Source organism: Tenrec ecaudatus, chromosome 8 (assembly GCF_050624435.1).
Source record: "Tenrec ecaudatus isolate mTenEca1 chromosome 8, mTenEca1.hap1, whole genome shotgun sequence".
Taxonomy (NCBI): domain Eukaryota; kingdom Metazoa; phylum Chordata; class Mammalia; order Afrosoricida; family Tenrecidae; genus Tenrec; species Tenrec ecaudatus.
The window spans coordinates 99,207,542-99,228,626 of NC_134537.1; the positions used below are offsets into that span (position 1 = coordinate 99,207,542).

The 21,085-nt window shown below is 37.7% G+C and overlaps 1 protein-coding gene across 1 annotated transcript in view; it reads right to left on the bottom strand.

The window, feature by feature from the left end:
• The window catches only part of LOC142455487 (disintegrin and metalloproteinase domain-containing protein 18-like), a 159,375-nt gene that overhangs the window by 66,181 nt on the left and 72,109 nt on the right, over positions 1-21,085 (bottom strand). The window contains exons 11-12 of the mRNA XM_075557220.1: positions 11,850-11,945; positions 3,046-3,244 (exon numbers count right to left, since the gene is read on the bottom strand). Of these exons, the coding sequence (XP_075413335.1) occupies positions 3,046-3,244; positions 11,850-11,945 (295 nt within the window). The remainder of the gene's footprint in view (positions 1-3,045; positions 3,245-11,849; positions 11,946-21,085) is intronic.

Sequence of the window (21,085 nt, forward strand, 5' to 3'; positions counted from 1 at the left end):
TGTCCTGTCCTAGATTGCAAAGACTCTTAGCAAGGGTACTCAAGCACATTAGTCTTGCAGTTACTGTTTACTCCGTACTTCATTGTACCAGTAACTGCATTTTCTCTCACAAGTACATGGTTGCAATTCACCCAGAGAATGTGTCATCCAATTTTAGCAGTAAGGGAGCATTATTCATGGATAGTCTGAATGTCAGTGATGTCGTTTTGCATAGCTAGTCTTAAAACTATCTTCTCAGCCCAAAGCAGGAACTAAACACTAGGGCTTAGGTTTTCTAGAAGATAGTATATATGAAATTTGATGTGCTTGTTAATGATTAGGTAGTAAAACCTCTGGCACTGAAGGGAAAGAAAGGGGACAGGGCACAGGGAGATGTCAAACTCGGATGCAGGTGAAACAAATAGCTAACCAATCCAAAGGCAGCTTCGGTACATAAATTGCATTGATGTATGAAAGATAAAAGGTTACAATGTGCCTGAAAAGGCCCAAAGAGGTAAGCTTTAACACTCAACCTCAAATCTCCCATTTGATATGCGCTGTTCTGTATAGGCAGCATCCTTGAACAGTGTCCTGGCCCAGTTCTGATAATTTCTAAGACCGTTTACTTGTCCACTACACCTTGCCATTCTGTTAGCATTCTGTTTTGTTTCTTTTGATGAACCTAATGTAAAGAGGGAGTTCTGGTGGCACAAACTTCTAATTCCAAGGTCTGAAGTTCAAAACCACCAGCTGCTCTGCAAGAGAAAAATGAGGCTTTCTATTCCTTAAAGATTTACAGTCGGTAAAACCCATAGAGGTTATTGTGATTTGAAATCAACTGAGGACATTGAGTTCAGTTTGCTGTTTGAGTGAAATTATAAGTTTTGCATTGTGTTGTTTTTAATTGATTTACTCTCTTCGACTCTTGATTTTAAGTCCCATGATGCAATAACCATTTGATGAGCCTATCTTATCTTATGTCTTACTATCAGCTCTATGTATACACAGTATACCTCTTTGATGGAAAATAATGTACTAATTTTTCAAACTAATTTTATTTGTAATTAATATAAAGAAAGCATATGCAATTAAAACAAATACTCAGTCATCTATATGTCTTTCACAGTAGAGATAGTAGGTTAAGAGCAGCCTGTGGTCTCTAATATTTGTAACATGAAGTCCCCAGTTGGCACAATGGTTAATGCACTGAATTACTAACTGAAAGGTAGGAAGTTTGAGAGTATCCCTTAGAAAAAGACGTCATGACTGACATTAAAATGAAAGCAGTCACTGAAAATCCCTACAGATCACTTCTAGTCTGACATCCATGGGATTGCCCTAAGTGAGAATCTACTACATGGTAACTGATATATATATATGTAATATAAAACAAGAAACGAACCTTCATTTAATGTGCACCTAATGAAGATTTTTATGAAAAAAAATCTTTGCTTCAGTTGGAAATCATAAAGCTGTAAAACATCAAGAAACTCAATTACTGGTTGTGGTAGTTACATAATCTGGTGTCTATCTGAGGATTAAGAGTGTAGGGATGCCGTCTATCCTGCCAATCAGATAATAGCCAATGAGTCCCTGTGTGGACATGGCCTGAGAATTCTGGAAAGTCCTGTACATCCTCCCTGAAGGCAGGTGACACACACTCTCTCTCTGCTCACTCCGTGAGAGACACTCTACTGACCTGAAAGACCTTGTACCCTGGGAACTGGAGGAGCCACGTGGAGACCCCTGCCAGGACAGAGATGCTTCTAATGCCACTGGATCCACAAGACTTTGCACCCGCTGGCCTGTGATCTTGCATTCAGCATCATTGCATGTGTTTCATAAGTCTGGAGAGGACTTTATAGATTGGTATCAGACATATGGGCTAATATTGGATTTATGGACTTGATCTGGACTCGGCTGGGATATTTTCTCGTCAACTGCTCCAGTATATAGAGCTCTTTCCTATACATAGGAGTGTGTCCATGAATTTCTTTCTCTGGGCCACCTGGACTAACACATTGGATAGATGTTTTCTTTTTAAATATTAAAATAATAATGCCTTACATACTTAAGAAATCTTACAAAATGTATTATTCAATTGTATTTTAAATTATTTATTAAACTCTGATTATAAGTCAATGTGATAATGACAAATATGTTCTCAAGTGAAAATAAGCGTGAACAGAGCCTGAAAACATCATACAGAAAGTTGCAGTCACCTGTGATTTAGATCATACTTCTGCAGTTATAGTTGAATTTTAATTGTCATGTAATCCAAAATTCATGCTAAAAACTGTTTCAAATAATTAAGAAGAAAAAACACAAACCAAATACCATATCATAAGTACTAATTGAGCTCCATTATATAAATAAACAAAGTATGTTGTTTTGTTACCGGTCTTTTGAGTCTGTTAACTTAACTATATTTGAATGTATTTAAATACAATTTAAATTTATATTTGCATATATTTAAATGCAATTCCTTTTAATTTTAGGGTTGTATTATTTTTTTAAGGAATAATCATTAAGGGAAAATATCAAGCATAGACATTTAAGTATGTGTCCTATTTAAGTTACTCTCAAGAACTGTTTGGGGAAAGAAAAACAACCAACATACAAATGACTTTTAATCAAGTGACCTATGTCTGTTCTTACACTAGCAATTTTTATTAAATGAAGAAATATGCAGATACTGAAGAAAAATAACTGAGATTGTTTTATAGCATTAAAATTTAAATGAGAGTGGATATGAAGAAAATTAAATAACATGTCAGAAAATATTAATTTGGCACTATGTATGATGTAGAAACATAATTAATTTTGGGTCAGGAAACAAACTACCAGAAACAAAAATGAAATATTGAGACACAATTCTAAATACATGATTCTAGCTTAGATGATAACAAATGTTTTTATTAGAACTAACACTATTTAATTCCAATATAATTTTTACTGAGTTCATCAATATTCATGTTCTCCAATTCTAGAATTGTACAATATGCACAGTTATAATCTAGGGGACCTTGAATTTAATTAAAAATAAGTACATAATAAAGAGCAAACCTTCTCCAAGTAAGTCAGCACACTGATTATCAGTAGTTTGGCACCTTCCATTATAACAATATGCAGCTCCCGATTTGCACCTGTGACCATTCCGAGCATAAGTGTCTGGCACACAATTAATAGAGGTCCCATTGCAATACTCTGTAAAATCACACTCTTCATCAATACTTTCTCTACACGGCGTTCCTGCTGTTGATAGCTAAGAAGAAAGGAAGAAAAATTATGATAATAAAAAAACTGCTGTTTTTTCTTTACATCATTTTATTAGGGTCTCATACAACTCTTATCACAAGACATACATACACATTTGCACATTCATTGCCCTCATCATTCTCAAAAACATTTTCTCTCCAGTTAAGCCCCTGGCATCAACTCCTCATTTTCCCCCTTCCTCCCCACTCCTTCCTACCTCATGAACCCTTGATAATTTGTAAATTGTTATTTTGTCATATCTTGCACTGTTCGATGTCTCCCTCCACCCACTTTTCTGTTGTCTGTCCCCCAGGGAGGAGGTTATATATAGATCCTTGCAATCAGTTAAAAAACTGTTCTTATCAATTACTTCCTGAGAGTCTCCAAGACTGTATATTTTATGAAAAAAATAATTGGAATATTATCCATTGTAAAGACTAGATAAAATTTTCTTTCTCAAGAGCAGGAAAAAAGCCTTATGAGTTGCCAAATGCCCAACTGCTTCGTTCTACATTGGGAGGTGATACCCCTCGAGCAACATGTGGGTGGACGACTGCACATGTTAAACAAAATGTATGCTTTGAGATAGGGAGAGCATATCTATCACTATAGCTATCCCTATCTTGGTCTCGATCTCGATAGCTCACTTTTATTTCTATTTATAGTTACAGCTATAGATATAGTTATAAATATATAAATATATATGGATTTCTCCAAGGAAGCAAAAATATATCTTTATATAAAATGATATGCATATAAGTAAATATTGCTATATATTAGATATACACTTTTCCCTCTCCTTAGAGAACTCTATGAGCCAAATCTTCCAACAGGTATACAATCCAAAAAGCTCAAATAACAACATAAGTTTCCTTATTCTAATGAACAGATCCAAGAAAGCCCAGGCCAAGAGAACAGAACAAAACATTCTCACAATTTCTTTTCCAGAATATTTCTCCTCAATCGAATCCCTACTTTCTTTAGAGACAACCAGAAACCTGATCTTCTACCTCTGACCTCTAGCCTGTAAAAGCAAACAACCGTGCTCTAATGTGTGACGGATTTCTGACACCAATCATCCTTACTCTTTTTTTTATGGCAAAAACTGTCAGTGCTCTAATTCCATTCTTGAATGGTGTCAGTGAGACTAACTTGGAAGTTAGTCTATGATCCTTTAACAGAAGTAGCACATAATACTCCAATTCCTTCATAAGAACAGTATCAGTGGACTCTTCTAGAGAGCTGAGTCTACCATCACCAATTGGCAGCAATAATATTTTCATGATTGTTTAAGGTGGGTCTTCCAAACTTCCAAAGCCACAAGACTGTGAAGCTTAGCATGGAGCAGAGCCTCCAGCCCCACTTAACTGTCACAAGATTGAAAAGGGAGTTATAAGTCACCAACAGGGAACATCTTAGCACATTTTAGTGTAATGTTTGAATTTGTCTCCTTGACCTGTCCTTTGAAATGTTCTGTTCATGTATGACTTCATCATTTCTTCCATTTCTGTTCTGATATCCACTTTGATGTTCTCTTTCTTTTTAATAATATCTGCTTTCATTATGGATAGTATTCTTGATGTCATCCCTCAGCTCTTCAGGTCTTCTGTCATTAGTGTTCAATACAGCAAATTTCTTGTTGGATTGTTTTCACAATTCAAGTGGAGGAGTCAAGGTCATATGTTGCCTCTTGTAGGTTTGTCCTAATTTTCTTTACCTTCAAGCTGAACTTACAAATGGGCAATTGGTGGCTTGTCCACAGTCAACCCCTGGCCTAATTTTAGCTTCTGATATCGAGCTGCTCCATCATCTCTTCCAACAGATGTAGTCATTTTGATTTCTTTGTATTCTAGCTGGGGAAATACATGTTTATCTCAGTTTGTGTTATTGAAAAAAATGTACTTTCTAAGAAAAAGTAAAAACCAAGGTATTTGCTATGAACAGACCAGCTAGTGGACTCAAACCAGTGAATTTGTATTTGGAAGTTCGGTGCTGATGCCACAATGCTACTAGGCTTCTTAAAGTGCCATTCATATGAACTTATGTATACTCATTCAAGTAAACTTATACATATTATAACAGCTAGGACAAATGGAAACAAAAACTGTTTCACATTTTATGACTAAAACAATATAAAAATATATTTAAATGGAATTCTGAATGTAAATAATATAAAGAATACATAAACAAATTACATATTTTTTAAAGCTCGAGAAAAACAAAAGCAAACAATTTAAGTTCAAAATGGCACACACATAACAAAAAGAGAAGACCAAGCAGATAATTAAGTAGGATAGATGACAATCACACAAAAGGTTGTTGAACATCATTTTCTACTAAATAAATACTCATTAAAATCAAACGAGATAGCACCAAAAACCCATAAAAATGGGCTAAAGAGTCATCAAATCAGAGACAAGTTTCCCCATATTTGAGACATGATCCTTCTGTGTACTATAAGAAAAATTCCATGAATTTAGAGTTTTTCACTCTAGCCAGTGGAAGCAAGAACTAGGCTCTGATCTATGTGAACAAAATTATCGGTGTAACCATAGGTCATATGACAGTTACAATTCATGTCAACTTGACCAATCTGAGTGAAGGTCGAGGTGGATCTCAACCTATCAATCAGGCTACAATCTGATGACACCTCGTGTGGCCTGTGGCCTTTTGTAGAAGAGAGGCTATGGTTAGAACCTTTCTCTCTCTTGCCCCTTTGCCTTCTTTAGATCTGGGACCTATGTCTGGTTCACCCATCTCCTATTGGAATGCCTGCTGATCACAGGATCCATCAACAAATGCTGAACTCGGAGTCACTCACTGCTGCATCACATAGCTGTTGCCCTCCTGCTTCCGGTTCATCAGTTCCTGCAATTTCAAACCAGGAGAAGCCTCCAGCTTACATCTGACTTACAAGCGTGAACCAGACTAGACTTAACTTACATGGACAACTGTGAAAACCATTCCTAGATAGAAATCTCTTTCTACATAAATACACATGCACGAGTCACTAGGTTTGCTTCTTCAGGGTACCTCACCAAACACAGAAAGAGGGGGAAAATCTGTTGAAGAGGTGAGAATATGTCTTTGAGCTCTGCTGAGTTGTAGCTTTACCCGGTAATCATTGTTTTTCCCATTTGAAATGGAAATGTGTAATTGTGCCTCTTCCACTACTGACTGTACTTTTGATGCATATAACAAATATTCTAAATTTTACGTGTTCACAGATGGACAGAAAGTGTGTTTCAGAATGGAATATGCACAGAATCTTATCCAAACATGATGTAGATAATTCAGAAGGTCACATTTTGGACTTAACATTGATGCTAGAATGGGGTAATTTACTTGGCATAATGTGTTTCAGTGAACTTGTTTTGCATGTGAGAAGGATCTGAATTTTTTTGAGGAGCAAAAGATGTAATATTATGAATTGAATTGTTTCCTCACAAATTTTCTGTTGCAGCCTCATTTAGGATATAATTTTCTTTTCTTATTGAAGCCATACTAATGTAGCACATGTCTCAAAAAGTAATCATTTTGAAATATTAAGATATTTTTTTAAATAGAGACAAGCAAGCACAAATGTGGGGATAGCGTTGCCAGCTGAAGCTCTGTAGGGAACGCGCAACAGGAGCTGACATGGTTGGAGGCCATCTGCTCCCTGTGCCAGAAAAGATAAAAGCCTTCCCCCAGATCTGTTACCCGAATGCAGGTGTCCAACCTCCGACACCATGAGAAAATAAATGTCTATTTGCTAAAGCAATTTACTATGATATTGTTAGTTTTGCATCAAGAAACATTAAGAAATTGTTGGAGCCATATATGTGTAAATAATTGGGGAAATGGAGTACCATATAAAACTAAACAAATAAAGCTGAACGAACTATACATAAAAAATTAGTAGAAACCCCCCACAAAGCATGATATAATAGAGAGATCTATTTTCCAAGAATGACATGAATTTTTAAATGTGTATGTATCTAACAATAAATCTTGACTATATATGAAGACAAAAACTCATTGAATAGGAGGTAAAAATAGATAAATTCACAATTATAGTCAGAGTAGGACAACCCACACTTGATAACTAATACACTAAAAATGAGCAAGTATACAAAAGACCCTACCTCAATTGAATTAGAATTAGATTTGATTTAATGTCCTTTAGGCAACCCATGGCAGTTCAACAACACGTGGAATGTTTACCAGGTTACAATCTACCTTGGTCCATAAAACAAAGCTGCACAGAAGTAAAATCTATTGGAAATCTATAAAATGAATTCTTGTATTATAAAACAATTACATTAGATGATTACAAAAGTATTTGAAAGTTAAACATTACATTATAAGCAATCTATTGACTAAAGAGGCTATTACTAAAAAAATCTAGAAAATATTTTGCATTGAGTAACAATAGAAATACAACATATGGAAATTTATGAGATGTATTATCACAGTTAGTGAAACTTCCTAGGTTATAAAACTTTTCTAAAATGAAAGCTCAAATTCACTGCCATTGAGTCGTTTCCAACTCATAGCAGCCTAAGGTTAGGGTAGAACTACCCCTGTGGGTTTCCGAGACCGTCACTCTTTACAGGAGTAGAAAGCCCCGACTTTTTTCTTGTGGAGCAGTTAGTAGTTTCAAACTGGTGACCTTTCTCTTAGCAGCCCAATGCATATCCTCTATGCCACCAGGGCTCCTATGAAATAAAAGGACAGCTTTCAACTCAAGAAGGTTAAATCAAAAACTACCAAACCTAAATTAACTTGTACCTTAAGGAAAATGAAAGAAAAAAGAAACACCTGTGTTTGAAGAAGGAAAAATAGTCAGAGATATCAAAATCTATTTCTTCATAAATTCATAAAAATTATAAATCACTAGACTAACGGTTCTCAACTTGTGTCTCGACACCCTTGCGGGTCGAATGACCTTTTCACAAGGGTCACCTGATTTGTAACGGATTTAACATTACAGTGATGAAATAGCAACCAAAGTAATTTTATGATTGGGGAGGGGGGTCACCACACCATGAGGAGCTGTATGAAAGTGTCATGACATTAGGAAGGTTGAGAAGCCCTGCTGTAGACAAACTCCTAGCATCAGACAAGATAAAAGCAGAGAAGAGAAATATCGCAGATGAGAAAGTGATATCACAGACATTAAGCAGCTAATGACAAGTAAACCTGTGTTCAGACATTTGATAGCGTAGACATAACAGAAAAATACTTTGTGTGTATGGCCCTTCATTGAGAATTACATAAGGGTTTACATATCAAATCACCATTTTGCATTAAACAATTTACATCACATATGTCTACCCTATTTCATTCTACTTTTCCCCTGTTTCCTGTATTATATCATTTCCCCCCAACCCTCAAGTTAGCACCTGTGCACCAACTAGCCCGACCTCTCACTTCTTTGCCAGAACGTCTTGACAAACCGGTGGCTGAGTGTTGCTGTAAGGTTGTGATCCATGTCGCTGGTATATGAAATGCCAACAGTATCACACAAAGTGAACGGGTTTCAGTAGAACTTCCAGATTAAGAACAGACTCCTAAGGAAGAATCATCTGTCTACTTCAGAGGAATTAGACATCGAAAATCTTAGAAATAGCAACAAAGCATTGTCAGATACTGAAAACCTCATGAAAAGAGACAGAACGTTGTCGAGATAATGTCTAAAGGAGCTCCTAGGTCAGGTTGGAAGGCACTCAAATAATTACTGAGAAAGAAGTGACCGCACAAAGTAGAGCCAACAATAATGACCCCAGTGGAGTCGTTTGCAGGAGTAAAGCCTGTGGAAACTCCATTTGCTGATGAGACACAAAGTGAAAAGGGACACCTGCAAACATTAATTAATAATCACAACATGAAATACATAAAATCTAGAAAATTATATGTCATAAAAATGGAATGGAAAATATAAAGATAGGCATTCTAGGCAGTAGTGGGCTGAGATGCCGTTGTTTGTGTCTCAGGATGAATTTTGCCTCGACGTCAACGTTATCAGAGATTAATGTAGCCACTCTTGCTTTCCTAATTGCCATTTACTTGATCTATTTTCCCATCCTTCATTTTAAATCTTCTTCTTAATATAAGTTGTATTTCTTGTAAGCACATATTGATAGGGTCTATTTCCTTATCCAGTTTGCTACTCTGTCTCTTGACCAGTGTATTTCATCTATTTGCATTCAGCATTGTTATTGAAAAGTATTCATTTATTGCTGTCATTTTGCTATGCGTTTTTTCTCTTGTTCCTCATAAGTTTCTCTGCTGAGTTCGTTTTGCTTGTGGGTTTGTGTGTGTGTGTGTGTGTCATTTTTCACTTTGTTCTTATTTTTCTGTGTATAGGTCTTCATGATTTTCCTCTTTTTTATTTTGATGAGTTTTCCCATTTTCTTTGAAGTTAACATATTACATACTATTTTCTTCCCAAGTTTAAAACACTCTGATATTTATGAAAATCTACTTGGCCTCCTTTCTATTCAAATGTTTTGTATCTACACTATTCCTCTATTAACTATAACATTGACTTCAGTACTTGTGCAGTGTTTCCCTGATTTCTTCCTTTTTTTTCCTTCTCGTGGTTTTCTGAAACTTTTTGTCCATTCAGTCAAAGTACTCAAGAATCATTTTTATGAAATCCACTTTTAAATAATTCAGATGGTTTCCCTTCCTCGGGCAGCTATTTTGGCTGTGTATAGGTAACATATTTTCCCCACACTATCTTGCTTCTCCATGTAAACTGAAGTGGTCTGCTGTCTCCGAGACATCTTGCTGAGATTTGTTTCGATCCAGTGAACAAGTCTCAGTGGAGAACGTGGTGACCTTGGCCAAATACTTGTAGCCATTGGAGGGGGGAGGAGGCTTGGGCACTGTGGGGTAGTTCATGTTGTCACCGGAATCAGAAATATCCAAGTAGAAATCAGAAGCTGCTTTCTCGTTCACAGTCACCGGTGAGTGCTTATCTACATGTGCTCAGGAAGCATGAAGCAGAAGCATGATCTTGGACATTCAAAGGTGAGGCGTGGAGACTTCTCTGGTCAACCGAAGGTTGTGGAGAGTTAGGGCTGTTTCCACTCATTGCATCCTGTCTCTCTGCTATTGGTTCATCAAAACAACCAAAAGTGGGGGTGGGATGGGAGCAGCAGGGGTAGAATCAGAAAAGCAATAACATTCAAAGTCAGAATTGGGCTCTGCTTTTTATCCCTCATGGCATGTGAGACCCTCATGGCATAGGAGTGTGGGTACTCTTACTTGGAATGATCTGCCTTTGTTTTCCTGGAGCTCGCAATTTATTAAAACAAAAGACAGAAGAAAGAAAACCACAAAATGCCCAAGGAAATCGCTGTCAATCCTCCAGCTGTGAAGATGCTTTTAGTTGAAGGGCACTGAAGTGGGTCAAAGCTTTCACCAAAGTCAAAGGGCAAGTCACAGCCTCCAGTGCTGTCTGACCAGGTGAATGTATGCGCTTGCGTCTTTTCCCGTCACCTATGAACCATGGGCAACCTGGGATTATTCAATCTACTCTTCATTCATAGAGAATTTCTTGAAACTGCCAGAGGACACTCAAGAAGTGAGTAAAGAGACACATACCTGTTAGAGGAAATATATTTCCTACAAAAAGTAAATTGACAGAAAATTCTAGAACTAAATGATATCATTAGCACTTCTGCTTTTACAAAATAAAAATTAGTAATGAGTAGTCTTACCCAAACTCTCTATGCATGTGGTTGCTCTGGCTATAAATATGAAACTGGTGTTAATCGCATAATTGATAATTTACTAAAATGTGAAAATATGAGTATACATAAGAATATTGCTCACCAGAGGGATGTTAAAACCAAAAACAACTCATTGACATGAAGTTGATGTGAACCAGTAGGGCAGGGTAGAGGGCTCCTATGAGTTTCTAAAACTTGCCATTAGAAAGCCCTGGTTTTCTCTCGCCAAGAAGCTGGTGATTAGCATCCAATGAATAACCACTGCACCACAGGGTTAGCCATGCAAAAGTTTACCTTTACTTATGAAATCTCTAACCCCACTTTTTAGCAGTATTGTTCCTTGAAATATTACATTATTAATTTTATTTATGTTTGCCTTAATTATTACAAACAATCACTACACACATTGATATTTTTATTTTTCTTTGGTGCAAATTGTTAGTGCATGACTTTTACCTGAGGTGTGCTTGTGTGTATGTGTCTGTGATTTGCCTTTTGTATATTAATGTGGGAGAATGCCTTGCTGTATGCTGCACATTTTGTTTACTATTTGTTGAATTTTTTCATAGTTAATAATTTATTATTTGACTTGAACTTTCAAGTAACTTATAATGTTCATTTTTAACACAATCAACGTTGTGGTGTCAGTTCTATAGGAAAACATCACTGCCAAATCAGAGATGTCTGGTTGACATAGCATGTCACCTTATAGGTATTTGTTGTAATACTCTGCATTTTATTCCAGTTACTTGCATCCACATTTTTAAACAATTCAGCATTGATTCAGTTAATACATGCTTGAGTTATCATAGTTCAAATGTCAGATATTTGATCAGATAGTTCAAATATCATAGCTCAAATACCTTTTCACAAATACGAGAAACTCACCTCACATTCTGAAGTACAGCACGCTCCAGAACCACATTTTACCAAACCTTTCAGCTTACATGTGTTATAATCACAGCACTTTTTAAATTGACATTCCTGCAATTTTACAAGAAGAAACATTACTCCCACTTCACTTAGGAGCTCTTACTTTTAAATCTAAATTTCTATTTAGTATCTTCTTGCGTTCAACTTTTTAATTACACAATATAATTATAAGAAACAATGCTTTTAATTTGACTATTGCTAGAATATTCAAAAGTATATAGCATATAAGAACTAAAGAAATCACATTTTAAAAAGCAATCAAAGCACTTTTAGTAAGTAGCTAATAAATTATTAATGTGGCACTATAAACCCAAAACCAAACGTACTGCCATCGAGTCAATGCCAGTCCACAGTGACCCTGTAGAGCAGCCCCTGTGAGTTTCTGAGACTTTAACACGAGCAGAGAGCCTTATCTTTCCCCCAAGAAGCGGCTGGGGGTTCCAACTGTGGACCTTGAGAATCACCTTGAGCCCAACACATAACCACTATACCATTTAGAACTATAGAATATGTATATTTGACTTACCCTCAGAAGCTTACACTTTCTCCAATCACCTTATTGAAATCAATAAGGTTAGTAAAAAGGTTACACATCATGTATAAAGTGATTAGGCAATTAAGATAATAAGATTCATTTTCTCATATTTTAATTGTAAAAATACAAAGAATATGTTTTTGTTAACAAGAAAAATGGATGGAAGGTGACTTATTAGTGTTCAATGACAAAATTACAAGTCAAATATTGTTTCTGCATATATTGCATTTACACAATTATTTAATTTTTATATTTCCAATCCTTTTTTAAAATCAAAGATTTGTCATATACTCAAAGACTTTGTTCCAAAAAGCATGTCCTTTAACATGAATTTATGTAAAATGAGTGTGAAAGGGAGCACTGGTGGCAAACATGGTTCAGCATCCACTTGTACAGGATAAGTCCTTAGTTGTCTGGACGCTATTTCACACGAATGTCAAAGTGGGACCCTGAATAGGAAGACTGAAGAGGAACTGATGCATTTGAATTATGGCACTGGTGAAGAATATTGAAAATACTGTGGACTGCCAAAAGAACAACCAAATCTGTCCTGGATGAAGTACAGCCAGAATCCTCCTCAGAAGCATAGATGGCCAGACTGTGTCTTACATGCTTTGCACATGCTATCAGGAGAAATGATTCCCTTGAGAAGGACATCTGGCCGAGTGAAGTAGAAGGCAGTGAAAAACAAGTGGCTGCAACAAGAAGCTCACACTTAACAGCAATTGCGAAGGTGGAGCAGCACTGGGAAGTGTTCAGTTCCATGAAACACAAGGTCACAATGACTTGGAAGTTACTCAAAGTCAATGGCGCCTAAGAACAACAACAACATGAACAATATTGAGTGTTTTCCTCAAGGACAAGCTCCCTACCCCAGTTTATGCAGCAACAGAGGTTAAATCACCTTAGTACACACACACACACCCCTTCCTCTTTGACAAGAATATCACAGAAATGCACTGACTATCAATGTAGTAGTGTCCACCAAATTAGTGTTGCCTCAGGACAATGTCTCATGGCAAGGATTCCTTACTCCTCTCGCCCTCCTTGCATGCTCCATAATGATAAACTGAACATTACACAAAGGAAGCAGGACACTGTTGGAAATTGTGCCTGAGAATGGAGGCACTCAAATGTGATGTGAGTCAGGTAAAGCTACTGGGAGTAGAGCCTTGGTGTCTTCATTTACTGATGGAGCATAGCTCAAAGTAGGAACAAGAGTCAGCTAATGACAGGAACTTGGAATGCACGAAGAATGAATTTAAGAAAAGTGGAAGCAGTCAAAAATGAAATGGGAAAGCCTGTAAATAGTTCAAGGTCTGTTTGTTGACCTTTAGGAGTGTTTCCCCGTTGAATCTGATGGGGTGCCACACCCTGAACCCAGTCTGTTTTGGGAACTTCCTTTCTCTGTTCCCCTTGCTGTTCTGTTGCACACCCTTAGTGTTTTGCTTTAGTGTGGCGGGGTCAGATTGGGTGAAATTCCCACACTGTATCTCCAGTCTTGTCCCCGTAGGGCAATGAGTCAGTGAGGAATATTGTGTCTCATAGTGGGACTGGCCATTTGATCTTCTCTGTGCACTGGCTGCTCTGAACAAGGATATTGTCCTGAAGGCTTGGTGAGCCAGGATGTGCTCCACTCTCTTCCTCCCCCTTCATTTGCTCCTGTGTGCTCTAATCAGACATGTCCCTGTCCCTGAGCTGTAGCTTCAGTACTGTCCTCTGAAGTAAATTCTTCTGGAAGGGGAAGGTGGGGAGGAGGCTGTCCACATAGTGGGGATTGGGGCCAGCCCCTCAGACCTCACTATTGGTTCCTTGCTTCATGCCGGTGTGTTGCATTCACATCTTGGAGTACCAGGTTGAAGTCTGGTCTTTCTTTCCCTGTGGAGATATGAAAAATACCCCCCCCCCCTTGGGTGGGTTAGTGCCCTGTTCCCCATATCTTTTTTGTTTTCTTTTCATCCATTCCTTTTTAGTTGGCTGAGTTATATATCCCTGGATTTGGTCTGGTCCCTACCATACTACTTGGCCCTCACCCCAGGAATGTTTGTATACAGTAGCTTTTACCCTATGCCTCTTTTGCATTTTTTGTTTAAGTTTACCTCGGTGGACTCATGTGAAAACAATGGGACCAACAGTTCCTGGGGGATAGCGAGAGGGGGGAAGTAGAGGAAAGTAAGTGGGTGTAAACAAACCCAGGTACAAGGGAAAAACAAGTGATCCAAAATTGATGGCGAGGAGGGTGTAAGAGACCTGGTAGGCTGTGATCAAGGGCAATGTAACTGAGATGAATTACTGAAACCCAAATGAGGGTTGAACATAGTAGTGGGACAATAGGAAAGTAAAAGGAAATAGAGGAATGAACTAGGAAGCAAAGGGCATTTATAGAGGTCTAGATAAAGGCATGTACACATGTAAATATAATTATATATGAGGATGGGGAAATAGATCTATGTGCATATTGCGATAGTTTATTGTGCCAGCCTGGCCGATAAACACAAGTAGGATTAACTGAAGGGCAGAGGGATAAATGGCTCAGTGAGCCTCACCTTGCTTGTTCTGTGCCTCAGTTTAAAGGGGTACACTACCTGTGGGATGCCTAGCCTGTGGACTGTGTCGATGTAAGTTGAGGTTCCTTTAAGCCCACACGATTGGAATGTTCATCTCTGGAGCTGGGGAACGACAGTTGATGACAGTTGGGGACCTGCCTTGCTGTTTGCTGCCTGGAGATATATAGCCCAGATCTCTCTACAGTAGGGAACTGGCAACTGGCGGCTCTCAAGCCTTAAAGGACTGCTAGTGTCTCACTGCTTAATAATTTAACTGTTAATTTCTTGTATTATCTATCTGTATGTAATTTAACAGTTCATTTCTTGTATCTGGTTTGTCTCTCTAGAGAACCCTGTCCAACACACATATATTCATAGATTTAGTATCAAGGTAGCAGATGGACATTGGGCCTCTACTCAAGTACTCCCTCAACACACGAGCACTTTGTTCTATGAAACTGGCATTCAATGATGCTCACCTTCCTGACAGTATCGTTGAAGACAAAGAGGTGCACAAGCAAATGTGGTTAAGAAAACTGATGGTGCCTGGCTAACAAAAGATATAGTGTCTGGGGTCTTAAAGTCTTGAAGATAGACAAACGGCTTTCTAGCTGAGAATCAACAAAGCCCACATGGAAGAAGCACAGCAGCTTGTGTGATCATAAGGTGCTGAAGGGATCAGTTATCAGGCATCAAATTACAAAAAAATCATATCATCGTGAATGAGAGGGAGTGCAGTGTGGAAACTCAGAGCCCATCTGTAGCCAATTGGACATCCCCTTACAGAAGGGTTTCAGGGAGGAGATGAGCAACTCGGGGTGCAGAATAGCAATGATGAAACATACAACTCTCCTCTAGTTCTTTAATGCTTCCTAACCCCACCCCACTATCATGATCCCATGTCTACCTTACAAATCCAGCTAGACCAGAGGATGTACACTAGTACAGATCAGAGCTGGAAACACAGGGAATCCAGGACAGGTAAACCCCTCAGGACCCCAATAATGAGAGTAGAGGTAGCAGGAGCAGAAGAGAAAAGTGGGGTAGAAAGAGGGAAGTGATCACAAGGATCTACCTATAACCTCCTCCCTGAGGGACAGACAACAGAAAAGTGGGTGAAGTGAAACATCAGACAGTGTAAAATGTGACAAATAACAATAATTTATCAATTATAAAGGGTTCAAGAGGGAGGGAAGGCAGGGAAGGAGGGGAAAATGAGAAGCTGATAGCAAGAGCTCAAGAAGAAAGAAAATATTTTGAGAATGATGATGGCAACAAATGTACAAATGTGCTTGACACAATGGATGTATGTATGCATTTGGACAAGAGTTGCATGAGCTCCCAATAAAATGATTTAAAAAGGAAAAATATGAAATGGAACACATAAAGATCAATATCCTAGGTGTTAGTGAGATGAAATCAACTGGTCTTGCCATTTTGAATCAAAAAATCATGTTGTTTACTATGCCAGGAATAACAAAATCAAGAGAATGGCAAGTCATTCATTGTCAAAAAAGACATTGAATAATAGATCAAAAAGCACAGTGCTGTCTGAGATAGGATTATATTTATCCACCTCCAAGGATTCTAGCCAATACCACTGTTCAAATTTATACCCCAAACACAAAAGCTATTGATAAAGAAATTGAAGAATTCTACCAAATTATTCAGATGAATTGATCAAACATGTAATATAGATGCATGGATAATTATTGGAGATTGGTTTGAAAAAGATGGAAAAAAGAGAAAGGAACAGTAGCTGTAAAATATGGACTTGGTGATAAAAATTAATCTAGAGATCTCGTGACAGAGTTTGTAATACCAATGACTTGTTCATAGCAAATACCTTTGTTGAACAGCATAAAAGGCATTCTTCTGCCTCTATAAATGAACTTCTCATGGGGTATACACAGAAATTAAACTGAGTATATCAGTGGGAAGAGGCACTGGAGAAGGCCAACATCAGTAGCTAAAACCAGGCCAAGGGCTGGTGTGGAACAGGCCATTAATTGCTCATATGTAAATCCAGAAGAAAATTAAAACAAGTCCACTAGAACCAAAATATAATCTTGAGTCTATCCCACATGAATTTTGGGAACATCTCTAGAACAAGTTTGCTTCACTGATCTCTGATGACACAAGACCCATGGAAGGACATTAAGAGCATCATTCACAAAGACAACCAAAGATCACTAAAAAGACAGGAAAGAAAGAAAAGATAAAAGTGGATGTCAGAAGAGACTGAAAATTTCTCTTAATTCAATAGTAGATAAAGCAAATGGAAGAAATGGTGAAGTCAAAGAGCTGAATAGAAAAGTTCAAAGGGAAGCTTGAGAAGACAAAGTCAAATACTAAAATGAAATGTGCAAAGACCTAGAGTTAGACAACAAAAATGGAAGAATGTGTTCACTTCATCTTAAACTGAAGGTACTCAAGAAAATATTCAAGTCTCAAGTTTCAATATTTTTCTATGGGAAAAATATTGAATGACGCTGGACGCATCCAAAGAAGATGGAAAGAAGTTGACATTCTACCATTTCAAAAGGTAGCAGTGGAGCAAGAAACAATGGTGCTGAAAGAAGTTCAAGCTCTACTGAAAGCATTAGCTAAAACCAAGGCTTCAAGAATGGATGACATACCAATGGAGATGTACAAACAAGCTGGTATAGCATTGTAAGCACTCTCTCACCTATGCCAGGAAATTTAGAATACAGTTACTTGGTCATATCTGCTCGCATTCCAAATGCAAGTGACCCAACACGATGCTCAAAATATAAAACAATGTCACTGATATCACATGTATGTAAAATGTTGCTGACAATCATCCAACAACATTTGCAACAACAGTATATTGAGGGGGAACTGCCACAGGTTCAAGCCCATTCAGAGAAGGACATGGAAGAAGGGATATCATTTCTGATGTCAAATAGCTGTTAGCCAAAAGTAAAAATAGAAATATATTTACTTGTGTTTCATTTACTATGCCAAGGTATTCATCCGTGTGGAACCCAAGAAACTATGGCTAACCTTGAGAAGAATGGGAATTCCTTAACACGTCTTTGTGCTCCTGCAGCACTTGAATATGAATCAAGAGACAGTTTTCTGAGGACAAGGGGATACTGGGCTGTTTAAAAACAGTCAAGGTGTGGGGCACTGTTGTATCTTATCATAATACTTACTCAACCTGTAGGCTGAGCAAACATCAGAGAAACTGGTTTATAATAAGGAAATTGTGGTATCAGGTTTGGAGGAAAGCTTCTTAACAACCTTCAGTAATGCACATGATGCAATCTTGCTTGCTGAAAGGGGAAATTAGAAACACTTGCTGAAGAATATCAAGGACTGCAGCTTTCCGTATGGATTACATCTCAATGTAAAGAAGACCCAATGACTCACAACTGGAACAATAGGTAATATCATGATAAATGGAGAAAAAGCTGAAGTTGTTAAGAATTCTGCCTCAGATCCGCAATTGATGCTCATGGAAGCAGCAGTCAAGAGATCAAACGACAAGTTGTATTTGGTAAATGTGCTGCACAAGACCTCATTAGAGTACTGAAAAGCAAGGATGTTAATTTAAGGACTAAGGTGTGCCTGACTCAAACATGGTATTCTCCATTGCATCATAAGCACATGAAAGTTGGACCTTGAATAAGGAAGACTGAACAAGAATTGATGCAGTTGAATTATCATGCTATTAAAGACTATTTAAAGTATCATTGACTGCTAAAAGAACAAACATATTTGTCTTGGAAGAAGTATGATCAGACTTCTTCTTAGAGGCATGGATGGCCAGACTTTGTGTTACATACTTTGGATAAGTTGTCTGGAGAGACAAGTCCCTAGGGAACGACATCATGTGTAGTAAAGTAAGAGGGCAGCAAAAAAGAGGAATGCCCCCAAAGAGATGGATTGATATCATGGCTGAAAACATGGGCTCAAGCAGAGGAACCACGTGAGATTTGGCAGTGTTTCCATCTGTTGTGCTTAAGGTCACTATGAGTCAGAACCAACTAGATGGTACCTAACAATAACAGTAACAACAACCACCTCATTGACTGGGAGGCAAAATTGAATGACTGGTTGACCTGAGAAACAGCGCCTGTCTTTGTCTTTGTGCTTTTCCTTTGAGCAGTGATCTTGTACAGATTTGTCTTTTGTGATTGAGTAACTTTGTTCAGCATAATGTTCTTCAGGTCGCATGGCTACTTCCTGGTTTCATTGATTTTTCTTTTTTCAGTGATGCATAGTATTCCACTGTGTGTATGCACCAAAGTCTATTTAGCCATTCTTCTGATGGGATTTGGGGTTGCTTCCAACGTCTTCCTATTGTGAACAGTATTGTCCTAAACGTGGAAGCACATAAGTCTGTTCATGCTTTGTCTTTAATTATTTGCATGAATCCAGAAGTATAATTGCTGGATCATTTGGAATTTTCATCTCCTTATTGCTTGCCACAATGGTTGCACATGAGAGTTCCAATCTCTACACAATCTCCGGTATTTGTTATTTCTTTTTTTTAAATTGGGCACCATTGTCAGTGTAAGGTACTATCTCATCATTCCTTTATTTTACATCTCCCAGATGGCTGGCGGTTGTGCGCATTTTTTCACGGGTTTGTTAGCCATACGAGTTTCACATATGGTGAACTGTCTTTTGCCCAATTCATAATTACAGGTGTGGTGTTTTTCTTGTTCAGGGAGTGCAGTGTACTGCAGTTCTTGGAGCTTTGTCTTTTGTCCTTTGTGTAATTGCTAAAGATTTTTTCCAGTCCATGAGCTCTCTTTTGATGAAGTTTTTTGATGCGAATCAAGATCGTATTTTAAGTAGGTTCTAGGCATCTAATTCTTCTTCTACCTTGTGTGCTTCATACATTATATTTGATAATATCTTGATGCCCTATCCTTATTTTCTCATTGATAATCTTTATAGTTCTGGGGAATTTACCTTTCATCCTTCGATCTACCTTGCTTTCCATTTTTTATATGGGATGAGGTATATATCTTCCTGTTTCATTCTTCTTCAAATGGAGGTCTAACTTGTCAACACCATTTGTTGAAAATCCCGTCTCTTTCCCATTTAATCTTTGTCGAAGACCAGTTGTATTTATTTGTGGATTTTCTATTCTGTTCCGTTGGCCTCTGTTCCTGTCGTTGTATCAGGATGAGGATGTTTTAACTATTGTGACTATGTAAGAGGATTTCAGGACAGGTAGTGCAATGTCTCCTACTGTGCTCCTCTTCTTAAGTTCCGTGACTGTCCTAGATATCGTCCCTCTCCATCTGAAGTTGTTCATTTGTTTTTCCATTTTTCTAAAGAATAAAGTTGGGATTTATATTGGAATTCTATTTTTGGATTGTTCCTGGAGGTACTGACATTTTCATGCAACCTATCCATGAATACAAGGTGCCCTGGTGGTGTAGTGGTTATGCATTGGGCTGATAATCACAAGGTCAGCTGTTTGAACAAGCAGTCACTTTGTGGGAGAAAGACCATATTTCTACTCCCATAGAGCTAGAGTCTCAGAAACCCTTTGGGGCAGTTCTTCCCTGCCTTAGAGGGTCGCTATGAGTCAGAAGCAACTCAATGGCAGAGTGTTTAGTTTGGTTATCCATGAGCATGGGATGTTAAATTTCTTTGATTTCTCATTGTAGTGATCTGTAAATTTCTTTGCACGGGGCTTTATTTTTTTAACCTGATTAGGTTTATTCTTAAGTATTTCATCTTTTGTGTGGTTATTATAAATGATATTATTTTCTTGATGCCTTTTTTAGATCTCTCTTCTCTGGTATACAGGAATCTGGTTGTTTATGCTTGTTAACAAATTACCAAACCTTCCCATTGTTTCCAACAATCACTTTTTTACCTCTTTTGGATATTCTATATATAAAATCTTACTTCCTGCAAATAGTGAGATTTTCAGTCCTATTACCTTGATTTCCTTTTGTTGTATAATTACGCTAGCTGAGACATCTACCAAATGTTGAATATGATGGTGATAAAGGACATCCTTATCTGGTTCCAATTTGCAAGGGAAATGTCTTCAGTTTTCTCCAATTGATCCAAGCGTTGGCTGTTTTTCATATCTGGCTTCTATTTCCTTCCTATTC